The 24,870-nt window shown below is 39.2% G+C and overlaps 1 protein-coding gene across 6 annotated transcripts; it reads right to left on the reverse strand.

Annotated features, from left to right (window-relative positions):
• On the reverse strand, window positions 1–24,105 carry MDM1 (Mdm1 nuclear protein). 6 transcript variants are annotated; one of them, XM_042815823.1, is made up of 15 exons: window positions 24,019–24,105; window positions 23,422–23,527; window positions 20,236–20,594; window positions 19,671–19,805; window positions 17,460–17,600; window positions 14,918–15,051; window positions 12,753–12,852; window positions 8,421–8,459; window positions 7,876–8,051; window positions 6,764–7,042; window positions 5,437–5,585; window positions 5,205–5,335; window positions 4,531–4,789; window positions 3,354–3,422; window positions 1–1,266 (listed from the first exon to the last, which is right to left on the reverse strand). In XM_042815823.1, exons 1-15 carry the CDS (start codon window positions 24,034–24,036, stop codon window positions 1,157–1,159), a joined length of 2,205 nt encoding a protein of 734 aa, XP_042671757.1. In that variant the 5' UTR covers window positions 24,037–24,105; the 3' UTR covers window positions 1–1,156. The 6 variants fall into 6 exon arrangements, with proteins under 6 accessions (XP_042671757.1, XP_042671756.1, XP_042671758.1 ...); XM_042815822.1 differs by having other exon boundaries at window positions 17,448–17,600; XM_042815824.1 differs by having other exon boundaries at window positions 17,448–17,600; window positions 24,031–24,094.
• Window positions 24,106–24,870: the final 765 nt, after the last annotated feature.

Raw genomic sequence — 24,870 nt, forward strand, 5'->3', positions numbered from 1 at the left:
TTATTTTAAGTAACACATGGACATTAATTGTGTAGAAAATCAAAACGTATACAAACTTGTACAAAATTCAGATTGTTACTGTACAAAATTTTCAAATTCAATAATATGGAAAATTGAAGCCAGGTAAGAAGAACCAAACCATTGAAAGAATTGGCTGCTAGCCATCCATTTCTTCTATTTCATGTTAACTTGTATGCATCACATACAAAGGAAAAACAGGCTATCAGCACAAATCACAAATATTTTTGCTCTGACAATTGTAACAGTATTCCAGTTTCCTATAAACAGGTCACTGGAAAGAGAGGTAATTAAAACGTCAAAGTCAAAAAACATTCTTGGGAGTTTACTTAAAGGTATCAATTAGTCCTAAGTACCTGAGGTTGAAGCAATGCTGGGACAGACCACAGTTCAAGTGGTTAAGGTTGCTTTTTCTAGAGAAACTGACGTTAATACTAAATATGGATTTTGCCCACAGAACATCAGTACACCTGCTAAGCTGCAGAACTGCACTGACCTCTAATAGTCATCCCGGCCAAAACAAATAAAACGTGGGCAATCAACAAACCCTGAAGCTTAGTGTCCTTTTCTCCAATTCTTTCATGTGCCATGTCAGCTTTCTTAAGAAGTAATAAGGAGTTTTTGGTAATAGGTTAAAAGTCGTAAGTAGCAAAAGCAACGGATTTTGTTACAGCACTGTGTTGTACTCAAATTCATGAAGTAGCATAATGAAATGTACCACAGTTGCCTTTAAGATACCTGGTTAAAAAAAAATCAAGCAACTGAGATGTTTTGTGAGTGATAATGCTGCCCCTGAATACTGCCCCAGGTCATACTGCCTCACTGCAGCAGAATATCTTGATAATAAAGACACAGGTTACACAAAAATAATTGTCTCAGTTTGAAGAGGATTAAAAAACAAACAAACAAGCAAACAAAAAAACCCATCTTCTGTAACATAATTCCCAAACATAAAGGATCTGCATTTTCAACACTGGTTTAAATATTGAAATTTTAAATTGGGATGGCAAGTTCTAAAGAGGAACTGTAGTAGTGACAAGTAAAAGGATGCTACATGATATCTACAACTTTTAGAAATGTACAACCTATAAAAATAAATCATTTTACAGAACAATTTGTAGAAAACAGGTGAGAGAGATTATGTCTTGCCCCAGAAATCCTCCTTCCTCTTCTGAGCTCGTTCCAGTATCTGAGATGCAAGTGAGCTAGAGGCTGCTGAGCGAGCAGAAATCTGAGACAGCCTGTCATCTGGAGGAAGAGTAACAAGGGAAAATAAAGAAAAATTCAATATGCATTTAAAACACTGTTACGTTCATGGCAGGTTTGGAAAGCACAAACTCCAGAATTGAGATCTGCAGCCTCACCTGGGGAATTCTGACACCACTACCCAATTCTCCAAGGCATCTTTACATATAGTCTCCTTTGACAGGAGATCTCAACATCATCCCTCTGCCACTGACCTTTGTACAGACTAGACTCTTAAGAAAAACATACCCATGAAAGCAACTCATCACTTCAAGCAAACAGGACAACCCTAGAATGCTACAACTAAAATAGCAGAACCTACACTGTCAAAATGTCCTTTTATGCCAAAACTTATTTGTGTGCAACAAACTGCTGAAAGAAATGTGTCTTCTGAAGAAAACAGGAAGTTTAGCACAACAGTAAGCAAGCTTTACAAACTTTTGAAAGGTCTTCTTTTTCAATACAAGATTCATTTCATACCCAACAGAACTTCTAAAATTAAGCAGCCTGGACCATGCTTCTCTGGCAAAGCATGACGTTATATTCCTACAACAACATTTTTAAAAGGGTGCCATAGCTCTGTAAAGATGCTCTCTAAAAAAAAAAAATCTCAATTACATTAATTCTCTTGCAATGGATTACAAAAATTGTAGCACTGCTTCTCAGCCCTGTCACCAGAAAACAACAAAGATTCCACAACTAAACCCTAATAGGATCTGTTCTTTGTCAGCGTGCCAGTAATTTTTCAGTGGCATCTGCTAATCTTTGAAATCCAGTGAAAACAGCCCAAAACAGACTTAAAAGCTATGCATAACAACTATATTCCCATGTATGAGAAAACTGCTGACTGTACTTGTGCAATCAGGCACATCATTGGAATAACTCCTGGGTTTGTATGTACATCAACAAATACCAGCATACAAAATATCTGGCACACTGCAACGCTTCTGAAAGCTCAGACATCATTACTCAGATCACAGTAACAGGAGTTAAAAAAACAAAAGGTATTTACAGCACTTAAACTTGAACAGAAAAGCTTGTGGGAAGCTGCAGAATACAATAGGATATTGCATGTTTTATGTAGATACACAGATGCTCGGCTGAACCATCTGCACAACCCACACATTTTCCAGCCAAATGCAATGACTAAAACAGAGAATCGGCCCGAACCTTGGTTAAAACCAAGGAGAGAACCAACGTAAGGGGTACAAAAAAGAGCGTGTGTTTGTTCTGGGGTATACTTATAAATAGCATACTGTCAGATGTAATCTCACTCTGCCCATGCTCTGAACCAAAGGCAGGTGATTGCAAGTAGCACAGCACCAAACTCCAAATGCCCTGCTATGAAATGATGTGAAGTGGCCCAGATTATTGAAGCTACAGAGCCTTTGGTTGATTCATAATACTACACGAGTTTATTTGGGGCTGCTCACAGAAGGGCCAAGAAGATGCACTGGTGGCCCACACACATACCATCTGCTCCTCCAGAGTAACTTTATAGTAAATGGAAAAAAAGGCCAAAACAGCAATCAGAGTAGCAGGATGCCACAAGTATTCCTAATGCAAGGAGCGGAGGAATAGGTGTGAAAATCAGAGGAATAGGTGTGAAGTCAGAGGAATCATTTTAGGTATGCCATATACTTGCTGGTAAAGTTTCAAGCACATGTGGTACCTTTTAAGTTGCACCCATAATTACTGAAGCTGCAACCTGAGCTGTGTTCATTTTGAAGCTTGCTTCTGTTGCTACCAACACAAAGATTTAAAAAAAAACGTGTGGGGAGGAAATGATTTAGGTATGGAATTGAGCAAGCTATATTAAGCATACCGAACCGCAATGGTTTGTTTGATTTTCAGCTGTGTTCATAATGTTTGTTTATGCTGGAACATAACTTCATGCTCTTACTTCACATTACTGGGATGAACATTTTTAATTTTCTTTCTGTGAAGCCAACAGGTATTTATGCACTACCAGGATATTATAACTACCCGTATAATAAACCACTAGTAGACCTCTCACATTAGTGCAAAAGTTGAAGTCAATCCAGATAACATAGATATGATATGCAATAATATTTTGCGATTATAAATACCTTCATTGTTGTAGTTTCTTTCCTGAAGAGGTAGCTGGAAAGATCTCATTTTTGGATTCCCAATATTTCCTAAGAGCAAAAGGTCATGTTGCTTCTTAGAATAATTTCTAAGTAGGCAAAGGATTTCATTTCAGAACATTCTAAAATGTTAGAATATTATTACTTTCATCAACATCAGTCTTCCAAATAACAGATATGCCAAAAACTGCATGAAACCCATTTACCTGAGGCTGAGGTAAAATTTACTCCACCGTGTTCTCCTCGCCTGTCTTTCACAGACACTGTAACAGTTACTTCGTGAACAGCACTCCAGGTGCACAGATAAAACACAGCACCAGTTCTAACTCTTTGCAGGGAAATTCTCTGGATTCCACCAATCCACTTAACCTGACCAGTACTTGCTCCATTCTAGAATGGAAATTTTACCTTAGTCTAACAAATCTTTATAACACAAGGACCAAGAATTGTGGGACTACTGTGATCAGCTACTGAAAGCCTTACCACAAGGGCAATGTAAGCAGATAAGCTTTATTCTGATTAAGGGGTAAAGGACTCTGCTTTACCTAACGTGCCTTCAACAGTTGCTAAAAATCTCTGAAATGCTCCAGCACAAATTCCTCCTAAGCAAAGAATTTTCACTGAAGAATCAAAAACACCGTTTGCGTGACTTTCCTCAATACCCCATAACTTTTTAATAATTGTTTTGTTTTGTTTCCAAGTTCTGCAGAAATAGTTAAGGAGCTTATTTCTCAGAAATTCATCACCTCTGCAATATAACAACATGCTCTAAAGGTTTTGTTCCATATCTCTGTTGGTTGCTCCAACTGGATGGACTTACACAGTTGTAGCCTAACGATTAAATATTACAACTGTCTGTGGTAAACCAAATAGTTCTCATAGTAAGTGGGTACTTACTGATATTAATAGAACAGAATTAGACAACAAACCACAGAATAGAATTATATTAGTGGAATCTGAAACTAAGGTGGATAGTCATGCACACCTTTCCTTCAGATCCTCAGCAAGACTAAACATACTAGTATCATTTTTTTGTTTATAAACTCCTCTTTGTAAAGTTAGTGAGCAAGCTCAGCACTCCCTTGGCCTGAATATTGCAGGGTAGCTATTTCCATCTTGTGACATTCTTTAACACAGCCAGTTAATAAACAATACGCACCGTTATGCTGGAATTCAGGATCCTTGAGAGTCCCTTGAATACGAGGAGAGGGACTCCAACAAGGCACAGGGTGGTTTTTGGTTGACATCAGCACAGGAGGTGCAGAGGACTGCTCTTGATATGCTGAGTTAATAGCAACTGTCTCACCAGAAACACCGTTAGGATGCCACTGATCCTGCCTAAGTGGCAGAAGATCCACAGTTCCCAGCCCAGCAGGTGGCGAGGTAAGGAGTGAAACAGCTTTCACTTCTGCTTCAGGCTAAAACACAATAGAGAAGGAATCATAGAATAGCTTAGACTGGAAGGGACCTCAAGGATTCTCAAGTGGCAAAGGAAAAAAAAAAAATCACTTCATATACACTAACAGCCTTCCAATACATTCCCTCACATTTGCAGCTAATGTTTTAATGGGAAAATGAACAACTCCTGGTATGGAGGAAAAAAAATTGTAACTTTTAGTAGAAATAGCCAAAATGGAGCTCATCTACTCTCACTCCTTGGTTTGATAAAAAAAACACGTATTTTTTATTCAGACATCAGCCCTTTTAGTCACAGATGCTGAAAATTTTACAATAGCAAATGACAACTCAAGAAAAAAAATTAAGTTACTGTTCAGAATTACTTTAGAAGCATGTTCCTAAAAAGCATTACACTAAGTTCCTTTTCTCACTCACCCGGAAGGACCTTCTTTGTGAAGCCTCTCTTGCACCTTGCTTTGCTGAGGAAGGCTCTGTTCCCAAACTTCTCATTCTCTGCCGTGAAGATGAAGATTTGAATTTAGGAGGAGACACTAGAACTGCACCTCCTATTGTAGTGGAGAAGATAAAAAATGCAAACTTGCTGAACTAATTCATACATATCTGTTTTCCTTTAGTTCTTGATTTTGTATTCAAAAGTCTCTATTACCAACAGCAGGGGTAGTGAGATCATGATGAGTTCTCTGAACTCGGCCAAGTGCTCTCAGCTGCGGGGTAGGAAGTCTGCCACCAGGCTCCGAGGATACAGAAGAGGAATCTGACACAGCTGCAGGAGAATTCAACAGGCAGGTATTCTCACTGCAAAAATGAGAAATGATTCCAGGATTAATTAAGGTGCTGGGCATCCTGCATTCAAATGTTTTGCTACTAAAACATTCCTACAACAAAGGCAAGTCAGATAGGGCCATAAAGCACCAACATCCTGTAGCTAGAATATCTGTTTGCAATGGGGAACCCTGAATTCCAGCCTCTGAGCCTCAGTTTCTGTTGCGCTGGGTTTTTTTTTAAATGTAACACATAAACAGTCTCAAGCATCAAATTCAGGCTGCCTGTTTCCCACTATACTTTGAACACTTTGCTGTGCAGAAGCACAGATCTCACCCAGAATAACTTTGAACCTGACTGCTAATAGTCACCTCAGAAGTTGGAATGTGGGTTTACCTTTTCAGTCAATGTTACGGAACCGAACCCAAACACAATGGGCAATACAACATGCTTAGGTAGTGTGATAATGATGGCCAAAGTTACTCAGATTTAAATACGTGCCAAGCTAACAGACTGCTCAACCAAAAATTTTACAAAAAGTTTACAAAAGTTGCACAGTAGAAAGCCAGAGATGTCAATAACTAGATACACTAAGGATCCTTCAACGGACAAATACAGTTATACACACTGTACTATGCACACAGAATTGACCTCTTTTTATTCTAAATTCCCCTACACATCTTGCCCATTTGGGCTCACTGGCGATTTCTGGATGCTAGTAAATTCTTTTCTCCTAAGTCCTCTATCTTTGCCCATGAGTTTTCTTCAGAAAAAATGCAGACACATAAGAACAAGATTAGAATGTCCTTCATCCTTTCAGCACTACATTGTCAACCTGAAGCAAACTGGGCTTTGATTTTCACTACACTTTGCTACTGTGCAATGAACAGACTCTTCTGATAGGCCTACACTGCAAATTTTAAAGCTTTTGGAAAAATTCATTCCAATTTTTCACACTTCTATACAAATTACAACTTAAGTCTTGCAAGCTAGAAATCCAGTATTCCTAGTGATGGATCCATTTCCATCATCCAGCTCAGTGTTCTGAGGTTTCCTGTCCATTATCTAACTACTAAAAACCAAACCAGAGTCACACTGAATTATACTTGCATAAGTAAGTCTGCCTTTAAAACAAAAAAAAACTTAATTTACACATTGCTGAGATGTTAGAGGAAAAAAAATATATATGCCACAAGAATGTTCAGTTTTACCCTTCAATTTTGTTATCTTCATTTATACCCTTATTGTTTTTTTCTAAATTCTGTGTCACAACTGCAGCTTGCTCATTTTCTTTTTCTTCTTCTTCTCTTGATCGTTGACTCTCTTTTTCTTCAGTGCCTTCTTGTTCACCCCAAGCTAAACGTCTTTTGACTGGAACAGTTGGTGCATCTGACAGGTCTTTCTTCTCAGTGACATCCTGGTGAGACTCTTCTCTGGAGCCAGGTTGCTGCAGCACTTTTGGCTTTGGTGCTGTCTCCTTTTCAGAAACTCTGAGTAACAAAGAAAGCACTGTTTTATGCCACTGATTTGCATAACACATACTGTGCATCTATACAGAGCACATTCATCCAGTTCAGTCCTTGGTAATAAATACAGCTCAGACACTAAAAAGTAGTAGAGTTAACATAATGTATATGTACTGAGACTTTAACTGATGATTGAACTATTTTCAAACTAGACTGAAATCTCTGAACTACCACTTCAAAAAAATGGACTGTAAAATTAGTGCACTATTTCCAAACTGAAAATAATAAAATTATCCTAACACACTTCATTTGGGAAATACCTGTCTGTACATTTCAGTAAAATACTACTTCTGAATTTTCCTTGCAAAATATTTATTAATCTACCTGGTATTCAAACAATGGATCATTCCAGTTTATAAGCCTACATCTCAGAAGTAACCTGTGTCTAAGATTCAACCATCAGATTATTAATTAATCTCAATAAAGAACAACGACAAAATCTGAGCAGGCAAAATATACTTCCTATCACTCCAATTGAAAGAGGAACATTACTTCAGTATGATTCAAAGATAAATTTCTCCGTGCATGACAAGACTAAGGTTGCCACACTAAATATGCATTTGTGGTTAACCATAAAGGAGTAGCATTTCTCTTCTTTTAGAAGACATGACCATTCCTCATTTTAAATTGGAGCTTATGTCAACCAATGCATCTGTGAAACAGTAAATGCCCACATCAGTTCCAGAAAATTTACATTTAGTCTAACAAGAGAGATCTCAAAGCTATGCTAAGCCAATCTAAAGCATTTTGCCCTGTGTTCAGAGCTGCAGAACAAAATGTAGAACTGACTCCCTTACCCAGCAAGATCTAGTGCTCTGATGTCACTGCTGATGCCTTCTTCAGAACTGGAATTTGAGGATACATCCCACAGACTGTTATTATCAGACAGGAGCTGGTTGAGATGGTACCGAGAGAAGTGTGTTCCCTCTATTCGTTGCCTGTAAGCCTTTGCTCTTGCTCGAAGTTCTCTCACCTGCACACCAAGGTTACATAAGCCGCGTGCCAATTTAAAGTTGACTTACATCTTACTACCAAGCACTCGCATTAGCTAACGGCAGCTAAAAGAGAAAGGCAAGTTACTCATAACACAGTCGCCCACAGAGCAAACACTGCATGCTGCAGTAAATGCAACAAGAGAAAAGCAAGAACAACAGAAATTTGTGTTTAGCAAGCATATTTGAGCCATTAAGCCAAAGCAAAATTATCAATTACTCATTCAGTGAGCACAAAAAGTTATGCAGCGGCTATGAACAAGCTTAGTACTGGATTCTAGTTTTTCCATCAGTGTTCAGGCACAACACAGTGCTCCAAACTTTAGAACAAGAACTTAGATGCAACAAACCTCCATATACCACATGGAATTTAGGGGGTTTTGTGATGCCTAAAGAGAGGAATACAGAATTAATTCAAAATTCCTTAATTTTCTCTCAACATTGTATTACCATTGTAAATTGATCAGAATCTAAGTAACAAACCAAGTACACAGCTCTATGCTGCCTCCCTGAGATTCAGTAAAAAGCTGTAAAACAAACACATCAACAATGCCATTACACCAGTTTTCACTGAGCTTGAGGAAACTACATTTCTAGGCCTTAACATGTAAAAATACATTTGCTGTATATTAATTTGTATTTCAAATCAACACACCTATGTGCATGTGTAATACCAAGTTCATAAACTGTGAACACTGCACCTGTCTCTTGCTACACTGATCACATCTCAGTGAGGAGCTCATGACTACATGAGATCTCTTGATACTACTGTATATAAGTCATAACATCAAAATCTTTCCTTCCAGGCTAGCAGTAACTGCATGAATGAGATGTAAAACTGTTAAAATGTCAGCTTTGGTTTCAAAAAGTAAAAATTGCAAACCCTCTCTTCAGGTATGATACAGTTGAAATTACACTGGTTAAATACTGTTTGAACACTCCCTTTCTTTCATCTTTCGAACACAATTTAAAGAGCAAGAATACAAAACAGCAATAAAAGTTTACTTTTATTTTGAAATTGATTCAAAAGAAATTCTTCATATTGTAAGAATTTTGCCTCACTACAAATGGTTCACAGGAATTATGCATTTCGTCAAACAGAAGGGAAGCAATACTGATACTTCCTTCAGTACATTTTCTTTTTTTTTAATTTCATGATAGGTTTAAAGTCCTTCCTGCAAAGAAGGGGAAGAAGTGGGCCAAATTCCACAAATCCCACTAAAAAGTAATTGGATACAGAAGATGAATATCCACTCAGCCTCCGCCAGCTAATATCCCAATAGTTGACCCATTAAACTTCCAAAGAGTAGTCAATTAAAAATGTATACTTGTCATTTTACAAAGAGAATTTAAAGGTGCGAGTGATTTACTGGATTATTCACTTTAAATAGCAGAATGATAAATTAATTATGATAGTCACAACAGAAGGAATACAAAACCAGAGCAACAGGACACTGCAGGGGGAGGAAGAATACTATGTCTCCAATGAGTTGTGAAGAAGTACAAAGGACAACCGACTCCTTCAGCGACTCAGCAGGCAGCGTTATCTCAGCAGGACACTGGCCCCAGAGAGTCCTAATGTGATTATGAACTGTCCGCATTAATTTTTCAAAAGCATAATTCAAAGAGATCTTTTCATTCTACTGCTGAAAAGCAGCCCTTAATAATATATTATAGCATAGCAGTTTAGCAATAATCACTACAGCTAAGGTCACACCAGGACTCTATTGCATTCCTTGCTTGTTTGAGCTCAAAACTTCAGCCTATTTTTTGGACCCAAAGTTATCTATGTAAGGTCTCAACTGGGAAAGCAGACTGGAGCAGCCAGAGCTCATCACCTAATCACACTACAGAGAAATGTTCTGTAGGCACCTTCAGCAGGGATGAGCCTCAAAGAGCAATTAGAGATAATGGTTAAGATGGAGCCCTGCAGAGCAGTCATGTCAGTGCATTAGTATGGGAGTGGGTATGGAATCATTTAGAAACCAGAACAACTGTTAAGAAACAGGGTAGGGTAGTAGCCTGTACTGTGAATAGCCAAAGTATTTCTGCTGCCTTCAGTAAAAGTGATTAGCTTAGCAGTTCTTCCAAGTTATACGTTCCTGGAACAACCTGCAGTAATATACTCCTCAAACAGCTACATTCTTTCCTGTATCTCAATAGTGAAGGAAATATTTTATTCAGTTCTACTAATTCAGACACGCTGGATTTCATCCTGTAATTCAAACTCATTCAAAGGAATTAAAAATAATAGTAATAATAATAAAGCACGGCAAAGGATCTACTAGAATTTTTCTTCTTGTATTAATAGAGGTTTTAATAATTAATCTTGGTTTTCTCCCAGCCTATCTGTACAACCGGAAAATTCCAAGCTTTAAGCTTGTTGTCTGCTTCCATTGTGCCAAAAAAAACCTTCTTTTTGAGAGTGATAAACCCAGGAGATATATATAGAAATGCTAACAAGGCAGTTACAATTAAAAAAAAAAAAATTACATAGAAAATCCCACCAAGTAACACATTTGCACAAGCTAAACATTATTGTTTGTCTTCCAGACAAACTAGTGTGATATGCCCACACACATTTGAATCAAAGTGTAACAGAGGAAAAATTCAGGTAATTCCAATTCTAAAAGTCTCTGCTATATGAAGTCACACTGAGATGTAATGTAGGTATGTATATATTAAAAATGTGTACATTACATATACTAGTAATCAATAAAGCATTCGTTATTATCATATTAACATTTGGTTCTTCCAGCTACCCGGCACAACTCCTTCACTTAGAAGGTCCCAAAAATCCAAACATTTTTTGAATTCTTCATGCAGTGACCGTTTTCCTGTTTTTCTGCATTTCTTGTCAGCAAGAAAATCTCCATCATAAAGCCAGATACATCCAAAACACACATCCTTAAATGCGCGAAATTCTTCATTTCCAGTGCACTCTAATTAAATGTTATATATTTATATATAAGAAGGATCCTGCCTACTAAAGCATAACACCCGAAGCTGATAACAGCTCCAGTTTCAAAAATCACTGACACAACATCCAGTCTCCAGACAAAAGCCCTAGATGCCAGAAGAATTATACATTGTACAGAAACATTCTGCATGCTGCTTTACAGTCAGGCTGCATGCAGGAGCTTGGCTTATTCTACAGCCTTAGTGATGGTTGGTGTTAATCTAACACATACATCAGTGTTCATCAAAATTAAAATACTTGTTGTTTTTAGTTCTCCAACATCTTACATGGCTGTTTTTGCATAATGGATTGTCTGATGATATATATATATATAATAACTGCTTCAATATACATAAATTTTTGCCTAAGAAGAAAAGTAAGATGACTTGCTTGATCAAGTCTAGTAAGACAACACAGAATTGAAAGCTACCACACTACTGCTTTTTCTAGGGAATGCTACTTGCTAAAGCTCAAAGCCCAACACTCTAGAGTGAATCACTCCAGTTCTGCCTTCCATGTCAGCTTGATCCTTACAAGACAATTCACGTTTTACAAGTATTTGCCATATATTTAGAAGCACATCGTATCTCAAGAAGACTCCCTCTATCAGATGTGCAAAGCTTAAGTCAATTTAGTGAAATTCGACAGTTGCAGAACTAGCTCTAACTGTTTCTCACATACTGCTAAAGGTTTTGTGAGGAGTGGCTGAGGGAGCTGGGACTGTTCAGTCTGGAGAAGAGAAGGCTCTGGGGAGACCCTACTACCCTCCACAACTGACTGAAAGGAGGCTGTGGTGAGGTGGGGGTTGGCATCTTCTCCCAGGTAACAGTAAGAGAATGAGAGGTAATGGCCTCAAGTTGTGCCAGAAGAGGTTCAGGTTGGATATCAGGAAAAATTTCTTCTCAGAAAGGGCAGTGAGACATTGGCACAGGCTGCCCAGGGAGGTGGTGGAGTCACTGTCCCTGGAGGCGTTCAAGAAATGTGGAGACATAGCACTGAGGGACGTGGTTAGTGGGCATGGTAGTGACGGGCTGTGGTTGGATGAGGTGATCTTAATGGTCTTTTCCAACCTTAATGATTTTATTCCATTCTATACTCAGTAAACCTACTAAGAAATACTATGCTCCTGAAGCTGCTGAGAATTTTCAGACTGTCAAATGAGTTACCATGGGGTATAATACTGATTGTAGTTGTTGAATTAACTAGAAGAAAATACTCAGATACAGTGAAACTTGCCGGAGAAATCTGTATTTTATATTGTATATGACTGAATTTAGCCAACTGCTTTGAATAAATTCATCTTGGCAGGCGGCAGAGTTCAGCTGTCAAACAGACTTAAGCTGATACATGTATTGGTCTTTTCTTCTTATTCTCTTGAAAACTGCTACCACCTAATTCAACATATTTTAAAATTCTGCTGGGTTGAACATCAACACTGCAATTATCAGTTGAAAAGGCCTTGTTCTGAGTGATTCTGATTTGTAAGGAAAACATTTTCTCCTGTACTTTCCACATTATGATAATTAATTTACTTTTTAAATCACACTGTCACTTAATTTTTCCTACTACTGTCTTGTCAGAATCTAACCTTCTTTGCAGTCACCTGGGGAAGCCTGAGTTGTTAGTGTTACAATGTCAAACCATAGTTCTTTTACATACAAAAAACATACTACAAACCATATTCAGGCCTCTGATTTTTTATTTTTTTTTTAAAAACACTCACCTGATTGGGGACTTTACTCCTAATACGAGACCAAGCTCCATCTTTGTAGAAATACTGGGCTGGGGACAAGAATTTTGACCTGTACTCAGTGTTCATCTTCCTAAGACATCAAAAATAAAGAGGAGAAAATAGAAAGAATTATCCTCGATATCCAGAAGATGCCTTTTTATAAGTTACATCAACAATAAAAAGCATTCTTGCACTTAAATCCCAGGGCTGATATGAAAACTCTTTTGAAACACAGCTCACTCACAGCAACGCAACCAGGAAAGACATGAAAAGCTCCTTCAGTTGGTAATTATTCCTGATTTGTTTTTCCTACCAGCACTTCTGTCAGAAGCTTTTGTCCTCTCAGCAAATCAGCAGAACACAGTAACACACATAGGGCTCAATTACTTTGATATAAAATGAAATACCTTGTTTTACATCATAGATGAAGGTGCATTTAAGTAAAATGCCTGGTTTGGCACTAACACAGCCAGGATACTTCCTTCTACGAATGCTGATGTAAAGGCAATACACACTGCATATGAGTGGGGTGTGCTTTTGAAGCAGATCCATCTGACTACCAGAACAATATTCAGTATTAATTCATTTATTTCCTCCTGTTTGGGAGTTTCAGAAGCATTCAGTGTTCCTAAAGACAGTCATTTCCCCTTCTGACACACACACACACAGAAAAATGAGCATCATCTAACCTCAAGCAATGCTACTAGTCCTTTAACCACTGAACTGTGGATTGATTAGCTCAAATCTCAAGTATTTTTCTTTCTAATCTTGCTTTAAAACATTGCTAACTTTATTTTTGTATACACAATATCAAGTGAATAAAAACTTATTTCAGTCCTTCAGAAAAAGATCATAGATCATCAGAGAATAAAACGCACCTTGTGAAAATAAAAGTATCAGGGAAAAAAAAATATTCAGAACTTCTTTCTGTACATCTCTTTTTCGTAACTCACAGAATTTCTTGTTTTATTCACAAAACCAATTGATTAGCTCAAACACACATCGATGCCGTGCCTCAGTCCCAGTAGTTCTGTATCACAGGCAGGTCACACAACGCAGGTTGCATACAAACTGCAAGTCTTGCCTGCATGCCGAGAACTTGCACATTTTCCTCAATTGTTTGCCCAGTCATTGTTTTGGAAACTTCTGTTTTTGTTCTACCAGACTGAAAGCTTAAGAGGCAGAAACCTGTCTTTAAATGGGCAGAATACTATCAAGAATTTTTCACAGAATTTTACACTTAAAAAAAGTCAACTAAATGATCTAAAATGTCAAGGAACCACAAAATCCAAAGAATTTAAGGTTTCAAGTGCATTATATCCCCATGCTTTTTCTCAAAGTGATATTACCCCACAGTACCTTTAGTGATCATTTTTCCCACCTCCCATCTAATGCCTTGACATTGCCAGAAAATTATATGAATGAAAGCAGTCACTGGGAGATACACGAAGCATGAAGATAGAACAGATTTCTGCATTTTTAAACTTGCATCCATTCTGGGCTTTTACTTCTCTGACAGATCTCAGATGCGTGGAAAATGGGAATAGGATTTCCGTTTTTACAGAGAAGGCATGTGGCAGAAGAAAAAGATGCTTAGACATCTCTCAGCAATATACAACACTGCTTACTTTCAGTGCTTATCATATTACCCAGTACAGGACAAATTTCTTTACTGCCTTTTACTTCATGTGTTTACTTGCACTCCTCTATGGGACAGATGGTGGTATGGAACAGAAACAGACGACATCAGGCACAATCAAAACAGTTTTAAGGCATGTAGAGCAAGCACAAGAGAGCTGTTTGCAAGGTGACTACAACTTCCAAAGCATGCACTGAAAGCGCAGTAGCAGCACTACAGCAATTTAATTTCGCTCATGTTAAATTTATTTATTTATAATCATATTATTCTTGTACCAGGAGGCTTAACTGAAGCAGCAGTGTTTAAATGCACCCACTTCCACTGCCTGGAGAAAAAGATGCAAACTCACACCAGGATTTTTAGGTACGACAGGAAGCTCAGCCCCTGTGTTGCAGGGGAAAGACACCACATTTGCTCTTGTGACAACAGGACTCCACAGTTAAAGGTCATCATCTACCATTCTAAACAGACAGTTGCACACCTACTCACAAGGCAGGTTTTCTCATTTTATACATACCCACGATTTGTATGTAAAGAAAGGGGCTTTTGACTGACATGCTGCTTATTTTTTCGTTTAGGGTGTTTCTGCTCTGATTTCCCTTGTTTTGATGCATCTTCTGCTGGCTTTTGTAACAGTTCTTCCCTCTTAGTCTGAGGCAAAGATAATTTTAAAAATAGTGTATTAGCTAACAAACTGAAAACAAAACCCTATTCCCTCTGACACCAAACTTCTGCAAACAGTTGATTGTTACTTTAAAATACTAACTCTTTTAGATATTAAAAAGAAGCTAGCATATTACATTCCTCTGTTAATACCAAAACAAATCACCAGAATGCCAAAGCTACGATTCTGAGTGCAACGTTCTCTTAGTTACCCATGATGTATTTTGCACATTTCACCAAAAGAATTTAACATGAAACAGAAATAAAAGACTATCATACCCCTGCATTGAAACTGGAGTTAACATGTGAATTTCTGGAATGTATAATTTAAATAAATAACTCAATGATGCTCTCAGTCTTATAGTGAGGCAATGGAAACTATTTTATAATAAACAAAAATGAAAACTTTTCATTTGCTGCCATTCTGTTTTTGGAAGGGTCAGACTGATTCGTTCAGCTTCCACAGCAAAGGCTTTTTTTCCTTCCTTCTTATGTTATGCCCTTGGAAATCTCAAGTATTCTTTCTGATTCTACTGGAGATCTTTACAGAAATTCTTCAAATTCAAGAAAACCCAAATGAAAAAAAAGGGAAAAAAAACCCCAAAGCATCACAAAATCTCACTTTTTTTCCCCTAAGATATTCATCAAAGTGAATACGTGGGTATAAACCAAAAGTGTTTTGAGCACTTCTGCCATACATCATCTCCTCATGTCTTCTTTTTCTGACACTTTCACTTCGTCAGTTCTCTTGGGAAAACATAATCTGAATTTCCAATACCAGAAGCAAAGAAACACTTCCTGAAATCTTCCTGCCCTTCAGGCTGTCTTCACATCTGCTACAAGAGGCAAAAGAGCACACAGTGTCTGTGCCTCTCAAATGAGATTTAAAGCACCAGAAAAGCCTAGGTTCTAAATGATAAAGCCTCCAAGCTGACAATTATCTTTAAGTACCTCAAGAGTACCAACAACTTAAACTGAGCCAAGGCACTCCATGTCAAACACATTTTACTTGGCAACAGTCCTAGTGAACATCTCGTTTTACAAAAACTCTCTTTTATTGAGATCACAGATGTGTGCTGAAGAGACTCACAGGTGGCCCTTCTACCTGATGCATAAGGTCCCATTACAGCCCTCTGTTTGCCTTTCAACTCACAATCAAAGAATCACTGAACTGCTTGGATTGGAAGAGACCTCAAAGATCACCAAGCTCCAACTCCCCTGCCACAGGCCACCAACCCCCAGATCTGGTACTAGACCAGGCTGCCCAGGGCTCCATCTGACCTGGCCTCGAACACCTCCAGGGATCATAGAATCATAGAATCACAAGGTTGGAAATGACCTATAAGATCATCCAGTCCAGCCGTCTCCTCATCACCATTGCCACCACAAGCACTAAACCACATCACGCAGCACGTCGTCCAGACGCGTCTTGAGCACTGCCAGGGACGGTGACTCCACCACCTCCCTGGGCAGCCATTCCAGTGCCTGACCACTCTCTGAGAGAAGAAGTTCTTCCTTATGTCCAACCTGAACCTCCTCTGATACAACTTGCAGCCATTACCCGTGTCCTGCTCGTTGCCTGGGAGAAGAGGCCAAATCCTCTTCACCACAACCTCCCTTCAGGAAGTTGTAGAGTGCAATGAGGTCTCCCCTGAGCCTCCTCTTCTCCAGACTGGACAATCCCAGCTCCCTCAGCCACTCCTCATAAGATTTGTGCTCCAGGCCCCTCACCAGTTTCGTTGCCCTTCTCTGGACACGCTCCACAGCCTCCTCTCTGGAGCATCCACAGCCTCTCTGGGCAGCCTGTGCCAGCACTTCACCACTCTCTGCACATCACTGGAAGGAACTTCCCCGACATTCGAAAAGATGATAGCAAAGATAAACTAATGATAACTCTTCCTCCATCTTCCTTTACACTACAACTGTTGTCTGAAAATCAGTTTCATCTGTGTTTACACATTTTTTCTTTGTTTTTAATCCACACACTGTCTGACCTACCCAAAAAGTTCCAGACCTTCTCCCACCCAGCCCTGCTGATAACTAAGAGACTGCACTGGTAGCAATGAAAGAATGAACAGGAGAATTAGAAAGTTTCAATTAAAAAATAAAATAAAATTGAAAATTCAAATTAAGGTGGCAGTTCAAGGGGAAAAAAAAAGACTTTGTAAATAGAAAAAAAGCATTACAGAAACTGCTATTGCAAAGAGAGCTGTAACAGTGTTACTCCCAGTCCTCCACAGCCAAACTATTATTGCCTGAGACCAGACTCATTAACAACTATAAAATGTAACATAAAAATGTTTAAAACCCATTCCCATATTACTGAAAAAAACTATCAAAACTATTAAACAATATATATGTCTTTCTTTTAGGGAAATATTTACTTGCTCACAAACCAGAAATTCTTTCTCTTCTGTAGATTTCTCTTGAGGACCCTTAGCAGCAGGAGAACCTTTGAAATTTCTCACATTTTCAGTTTCAGAAGTAATTGCAGGAGATTTAAATGGAGGTACAGATTTAGTCACATTGTGAAAAGCCTTCAGGAGAGAGGGGGAAAAAAAAGAACAGTAATATCAGCATTGTGATTTGCTTTAACTTAAGCTAAATGCTCAAAATCAGTTAACCAATTCACACAGATGTACTCACAAATCAGCAGAGAGGCAGCCATGCGTAAATACACAACATGTGCAGACTAACTTCTAGGACAAACTGAAGACAAACTTATTTTCAAAAACATTCATTACAGGAGGTGGAATCAGGTTAGGATAGACTCAAATTTGTGCTCAAATACTATTCTTACTGAACTCCATTAACAGAAGTTACTTTTATTTGGGAAAGCAGTGGGGGAATGTTGCAGTTCAGACTTTCATAAAAGATCTTTTCTTTTTCAAATAGAAATGCCAGAGAACTTCCACGGAGTCCTCAGTACATGGCCTGTCCTAAGTAAAAGTGTTCTTCAATTTAGAACTGGATGCTTAGGGTTTGGTGGTTTTATCTAGGCAGTTTTCCAACCACCACTGCATTTATTGTAAGGCAAGGCACAGAGTTGGCCCAATGTGTCTTCTGGTGTCATTCCTTCACAGGGTGTTGAGAGTTAAAAGACGATGCCACATGTCACATATGGCACATATTTTCCTCAGCTTTACTACGTGAGTTTAGGTCAGACTTCTAACCTAACTTGGATAACTTGGTCATTTCCACAGAACTTTCTTTGAGAGATAATACTGTCATGATTCAATATCCAGCCGTGCTTTCCATCATCTCAACAGCAATCAGAAGAAAAACAGATTGTTAATATTTTAATTTTTAATCATGACATTGTAGCCTTAAGCTCAGAAGCTGAAGTTACACAGAGGTTAGAAAAAATCTAAATATATTTATCTAAGCATTTACAGTACTTACAAACTTATTCTTAGGATTTCCTATTCTCTATAATCTGTGTGGAAAAAAAGTTCGCTATTTTAGTTTCTACGCTCTTTCCTCTGAAATAGCACAGTATTCACAAGCATCAAACTGACATTCTGGGACCAGACTCTTCCTCAACCAGTCTATACTATTTCCGTGCTTATCAGTGAATTTTCCTTGCATGAGGGACTGCTGGGAAACAGGTATCTCAAAGCATGCCCACCTGCTTGGCACCGCAACAAAAAAAGTCAGGAACGGCTTTTGGAGGAATTATTCCTAGTTATCATATATTGCCTTTGAAAGCTGCTACTAAGCCAATCTGCAACCTGTAGATAAAACCAGAGATAGCACTATCTGTAGTAATCCTATTAATGCACATGCTTCTTGTGAGGAAACAGAAGACAGGATAGAAATTCTCTTTTACAACAAAGTTTAGAAATCCAAATTCTGCAGGAGAGCCTACGCTGTAAGAGGGCCAAAAGACAGACTGGATCTCCTCATTCTGACCTCAGTAACAATACATGGAAAACCCAAAGCAGTCTTGCAGTCAGAATTATTCTGTATGGCCAGATTAGAAATAGCAGTATTTTCAGTCCTACAAAGTCCAAAAATGGATAAGATGCATCGAAACGCCACAAGGGTCTTTTATAATCAGGAGATTCCACTTCTACATATAAGCAGTTCTCCTGAAGGAAAACTACAGCTGAATAACTACAGAGTTGCCTTTTGGGGCCTAGGAGCATATGTGCACACAGATTGAGAGCAAGAAACTATGGTAACCCAAAAAAGATCATGAGAATAAATACCGAAACCTGCATGATTTCAGTGGCAAGATGTTATTCTAACATTGAACACCTGAACATCCCTATGCTGATTAGCTACATACTAAACATAAAAACTATGAAAATAAAAAGTAATACTTAAGAGCACCTAAAGTTAATTCATGAAAATTGAAGAAAATGGTCTTTGAAAGAGCTGAATACAACCAGGAAGGAGATGATCAAGTAGTAGACAATGAAAATTCATGGGGAAACATGTAACCATATTGCACATCTATAGATGGTGAAGGAGGTGAAAAAAATACACATAACAGCATGCCAGTTTATGAAAGGAAAGAGAAGAAAAAAGGAAAGAGGGGAAAATAAGCAACTTATAACATAAAAGAAATTATTCATCTACTTTTCGAAACTTTTTTGAGTTACCTCTTCAGCTGCAAGTATTGGTGATTTTTCCTGAGGACTCTTCCAAACAAATTGACTTTGATATTCAGAATTTCTAGGGAAAGTACTTAAATGGGGAATATTCATGCCTGTTTTCCTCTGAAGGACTCTGTGAAGCTGACAACATAAAAAAGCAGAAAATTTTACACCAATTGCTCCCTTCCCTACCATGTTTTGCAAGTCAGAAATCTTTTCAGTGCACATCTTGAAACCAATTTTTGTTGTTATTAATTGAATTACATGAATGCAAAGTACATTTTCTCATTTTAGTCAACAATTCCAAAAAGTCTGTAAGCCATTGGCTCAATCCTTGTTTAACTGAAATCAATCCAAACTGCACATGAACGGAAGAAGCCCTATTGATCTACATGGAACCAAAATCTGGTCTCAAAAGTAGTTCCCCCAACAGAGAAGCTGGAGTAGAAGAACATCAACATACAGAACTAAGGAGAGTTAAACAACAGAGGCTGGTGTAAGTGCATTAAATTACTGTAAATATCAGATGAGTAATTTTTATATCGGTCAATTAAAAAAAGTCTTCTCTTACCCCTCTGTTCACCTTTTCTGCTTCCTTTTTTGGAGGTACAAATGCTTCCTTTTGATTAGGTGGAGCTACAGGTGGTGATTTCTTCATACTATTTTCTGCAAGGGCAAGAGCAGTTTTGACTCCAGAATCTGAAGAATGTGACCGAACTTTTGGGGGGAGCCTTGGTCCTTCTGGTGTTTCAGTGTTTTCCTGATTCACATCATTACTGTGGCCTGCATGTGACTCTGCGGTCTTGAGAGCCTCTGTTTCACCTGGGTCATCCAAATCACAATCCCCTGTCCATTCAAATGACTTTGAAATCTGTGGGTTATGGTAAGGTACTCTTCTCTTCGAAATGAAGTTTGGCTCTCTTGTGATTCCTTAAAAAACAACATACTAAGCTTAACATAAGACATAATCTTGAATATATAATATTACTGTATTACAAGAAGAAATGGGAAGTTTATCATTCAGTGGAGAAAAACTATTTTCTTTGAGCAATAAGAGCCTATGAATTATGGGCACAACTGTAAAATCATGGCTTCTTTCACATCTGTAAATGCCTTTCCTTTCCACTAAAGAGGGTCCGTAACATGGCACTCCAGGACCACACTGGATGAAACCTATAAATAAAATACGGCCAACAAACAATCTTCTCCAAGTTGATTCTGAGAATAGAAAAGCAGAGGTGGTGGTTAATGCAGATACAGAATAACCAGTCTGCAGCCATGAAGTACCTCACAAGCATTTCTACCTACACCAGCATTATGTACCTGCTAGGCAGGTACTCACAGTGCAGGGGCCACGACAGACCCTTAATACAACTGTAGACCACTAAAGAAGAGGTACCTGAATTCATTTCCATCCTTAATCATCTTGCAGGTTTGACTTAAAACTTTTATCTCAGACTGCTGGTAACTTTTTACAGCACAAACATACAGTAGTTCTCAAAATTCTAAAAACATCACATAGAAAGACAAGGTATCAAGTTATTTTAAAGTTTCTGACTTTTACACATGCAGATGAAAGTAAACATACCCTGACATTTTAGGACAAAGATTGAATGGCTGAACTCATTTAATTTAAAGTAGGAAATGACAATCCGGCTGTGAAGTGTGAAACTATAATGGAAAAATAATTGGAGGATTATAACTGGTTGAAAGAAACATTTTCTTGGAGGGAATGAAACTCCTGCTTTATGGGGAAAAAAAAAAAGAAAATCAGAGTAAAACCAGACAATAGCCTGCAGTGAGAAGTATACAAAATGTCCAACAGGATACAAATGTTCAACAGGACATTCTATCCAATTTTGTCCAACTTTCAACTGCACACAGGTACTTGGAAATAACTCCAGTGGAGAAACGCTGGAAAAGTTGCAAGAAAAAAACCTCAGAGCATCTGCACCTATTTTTCTGGTAGTGTTCAAGTCATTCTTAAAACTGTCAACTATGCATTTCAACAAAACCAGCAAGTGAATTAACTGCAATCTGCACAGATGGTAAAGTCCTACAAGGTGTCAAGAGAGACATTCAAAGACACACACTGTTAAGTGGCCAGAAAAAAGGTGGGAGTAAAAATGAATCAAAAAATGTAAGAAAACTAAAGGAGGAGAAACTGCTGTACTGCTAACTCATAAATTTACTGCAAGGCTTGTAGTATTTGCAGGAAGTATAAAGCTTCACCACCCCACATGACTGGAGATGATTCACAACTTACAGTTTTCAACAGAAGTTAACGTATTCAAATGTTCTCACATTTCAAGATTTGTGGAAAGTGCTCTCTTAAATACAGGTACCCATACATACAACCATGTGTTAAGGAAAACAAGGCTAAAGAAATACATATTCCGCAGTAAGTGGAAAAAACTAGTTTTATTTATAAAATAATTTCTTTTTTTGCAAAGTTGGTTATTGGAATGCCTTGTATCTCAGTAAAAAAAAAAAAAACAACTATACATACAGCAGCTGGCTCTTAATTACTAGGTCATAATTTAGAGCATTTACAATAACACAGAATGAATATACTGGACTCTAATTACACATACTGCATAGCACAGTCACACTGAATTGCACAACTGCTTATTTTGTGATTTTGCTGCTCCTTTTCAAAGCACTGCAGTTGTGGTCACTCTACAGATCACTCCTATTCCTCTACTCACTATGGGTCTTTCAACCCAGATGCAATTTCATTCATTTCCTACGTTCCAATCCCACATTTTCCTGCCATATTAGCATCTGTGTATAAGGTTGAATCCTAGACTGCAGCATCACAAGCTTCACCCTTCAATGCCCATCTTTTTTTTTATTGTCTCACTTAGTGGCCCTGGGAGCCTTCCTAACAGTTTTAATTTATATTAAACTTTGACCCAAGTTAGTCTCTTCTTTAATACAAAGTTTTACTTGCTGTTTTTGTGCACCACAGGTAACCCAATGCCTCCTTTTACACACCCTGTATGGGCTAATGCAATTGTGCTTCACATTTGGGATTTAGTCGATGCCAAACATCAGAAACCACGTGTTTTTCAGGTTTTATGTAAGTAGCACTAGCACTAAAACCATCCAAAAAACATATTTCACTTTATGTTAATTAAGAACATACTTTTAATTCAGTAAAGTGTCCACACTGTGCTCACACACTCAAAGGGAACCTCTCTCAACCCCTTGCAGCTGCAGTTTGCAATCACAGTACTGTAGGGTTGGAAGTGACTTCTGGAGATCATCCAGTCCAACCCCCTGCTAGAGCAGGTTCCCTAGACTGGGTTACCCAGGAAAGCATCCAGGCACTCCAAAGGAGGAGACTCCAGAGCCCGTCTAGGCAGCCTGTTCCAGTGCTCTGCCACCTTGAAAGTTAAGAAGTTTCTTCTCATGTTCAGACGGAAATTCCTGCGTTCCATTTTGTGCCCATCGCCCCCTGTCCTGCTGTTGGGCACTGCTAAAAAAGTGTGACCCCATCCACTTGACTCCCACCCGTTAGATATTTATAAGCACTGATAAGTTCTCCCTTACTCATTCTCCTCTCCAGGCTGAACAGCCCCAGGTCTCTCAGCCTTTTCTTCATAAGGGAGATGGATGCTTCAGGCCTATCATCATCTCTGTGACCCTCCATTGGACTCTCTCAAAAAGTTCCCTGTCCTTCTTGTACTGGGGAGTTCAGAACCGGACCCAGAACTCTACATAACATCAGGGGGGGCAGTTTGGAGGTGCTTACCCAACTGATCCGACCGAAGGCCTGCCCATGGGGACTTCTGCTCTTGGGATGGGCTACACAGCTGGGGGGTTTTCCACCTGAAGTTTCTCTTATATTCGCTCAAGCCCTGCAGCAAAGAGAGATGCCTGTCAAGCAACCGACGGCGGTCCAGCTCCTCTACACCTACAGGTAACTCATCGCCAAGGGGAAATACAGAAAGCCGCTGCAGGATTCACTTAAACTCAGAAGGTGCTCTTCATCCTCAAAACCAAATCCCGCCCAAGAACATAAACCAACGTATTAGTTTCCAAATAGCAGGAAAAAAAAAAAAAAAAAAGCAAAAAAGAGCACACAAAATATTTAAACAGAGCTTTGAAAGACCTCTTCCGTGAGCACGACTGAGCTCTGCCTGTCTCCCCCTACGAGCTCCTCAGCACAAGGGTCTCCCACCCCCGCAAAGCCAGCGTCACCCGCGATCAGCTGCGGCCGCGCTCCCCGCTACGCCGGAACCGCTGCCGCCGCCTCCACCCGCCCAACGCCCCTCAGGCCCGGCTCGGGCCGGCCCGGTTCAGTTCAGCCCGGCCAACCCGCACTCCCCGCCGGGCCCCGGGGCCTCACCCTGAAGCGCACCGGCATGGCGGCCCACAAGGCGCAGGCCCGCGGCCCTCAGCACCGCCGTTCCCTTGGCAAAGCCGCCGGCCCGAGCGAGCCTGCGCGGCGCTGCGCAGCGGGGCGGGCCCCGCCGCCTCCCTCACGGCGCTGCTGGCGGGGCCGTGTTCGCAGCGTTCTCGACAGCCCGGCTTCGCTGCCGCCTCAGCCGGGCTCCTCATCCACCTCCTCGGGCTGATCCTCCTGCGGGGACCCTCAGCCCCTGTTAGAGTGCATGGAGTTAAAAAAAAAAAAGTCAGAGAGGGTGTTTAGAAAAGAAAAAATAAAGTTATGATTTATTTATTGATCAAATTTGAGATTCTTAGGATCACCGAAGAAACCAGTTGCTGTGTTATCGCAGTGAGTTATTTGTGATGTTTGCTCAGGTCTAGTTCAGTACCTTTTCTGTAGTAACACACAGAGTTGTTACAGACCATGCAAAGCCAGCTGGCGTGCTCCTCGTTCAGTACACAGGTTGCAGGTTTGCCCGGAATCTCTCAGCTTTGATATGCGAGGAAACGTGGCCAAAGATAATTTCAGTGTATTTTTGGAGTGTTTTGCAATTAGCCAAACGATGATGTTTGTAGATGGTTTGGAGCTGTCTGCTTTCCGAGGTTGATTCTGTAATGCAAATACATAACGTGACACCACTCCATCCTGAAATACCAGGTATTGTATTTCTTAACTGTGTCTTCCCTATTTTCATAAAATAAAGCAAAATAAATTATCCTGAATCCGTGGAATACATATTCCTCTGTATGCACTTATTTTTTGATTGCCTTAAATTGTATTTTAACTCTCCTCCTTTCAGCTAAGAATTGT

The sequence above is a fragment of the Centrocercus urophasianus genome, unplaced genomic scaffold (genome assembly GCF_019232065.1).
Source record: "Centrocercus urophasianus isolate 14NV4802_14NV808 unplaced genomic scaffold, USGS_Curo_1.0 seq_15, whole genome shotgun sequence".
NCBI lineage: Eukaryota > Metazoa > Chordata > Aves > Galliformes > Phasianidae > Centrocercus > Centrocercus urophasianus.

Coding starts and splice junctions, on each gene's coding strand:
- MDM1 (XM_042815822.1), bottom strand. Junction 19,806..20,235: donor CAGAAAAGGTGAACAGAGGG/GTAAGAGAAGAC, acceptor TTATGTTGTCAG/CTTCACAGAGTCCTTCAGAG. Junction 8,052..8,420: donor ATTCCATGTGGTATATGGAG/GTTTGTTGCATC, acceptor CTTGGTGTGCAG/GTGAGAGAACTTCGAGCAAG.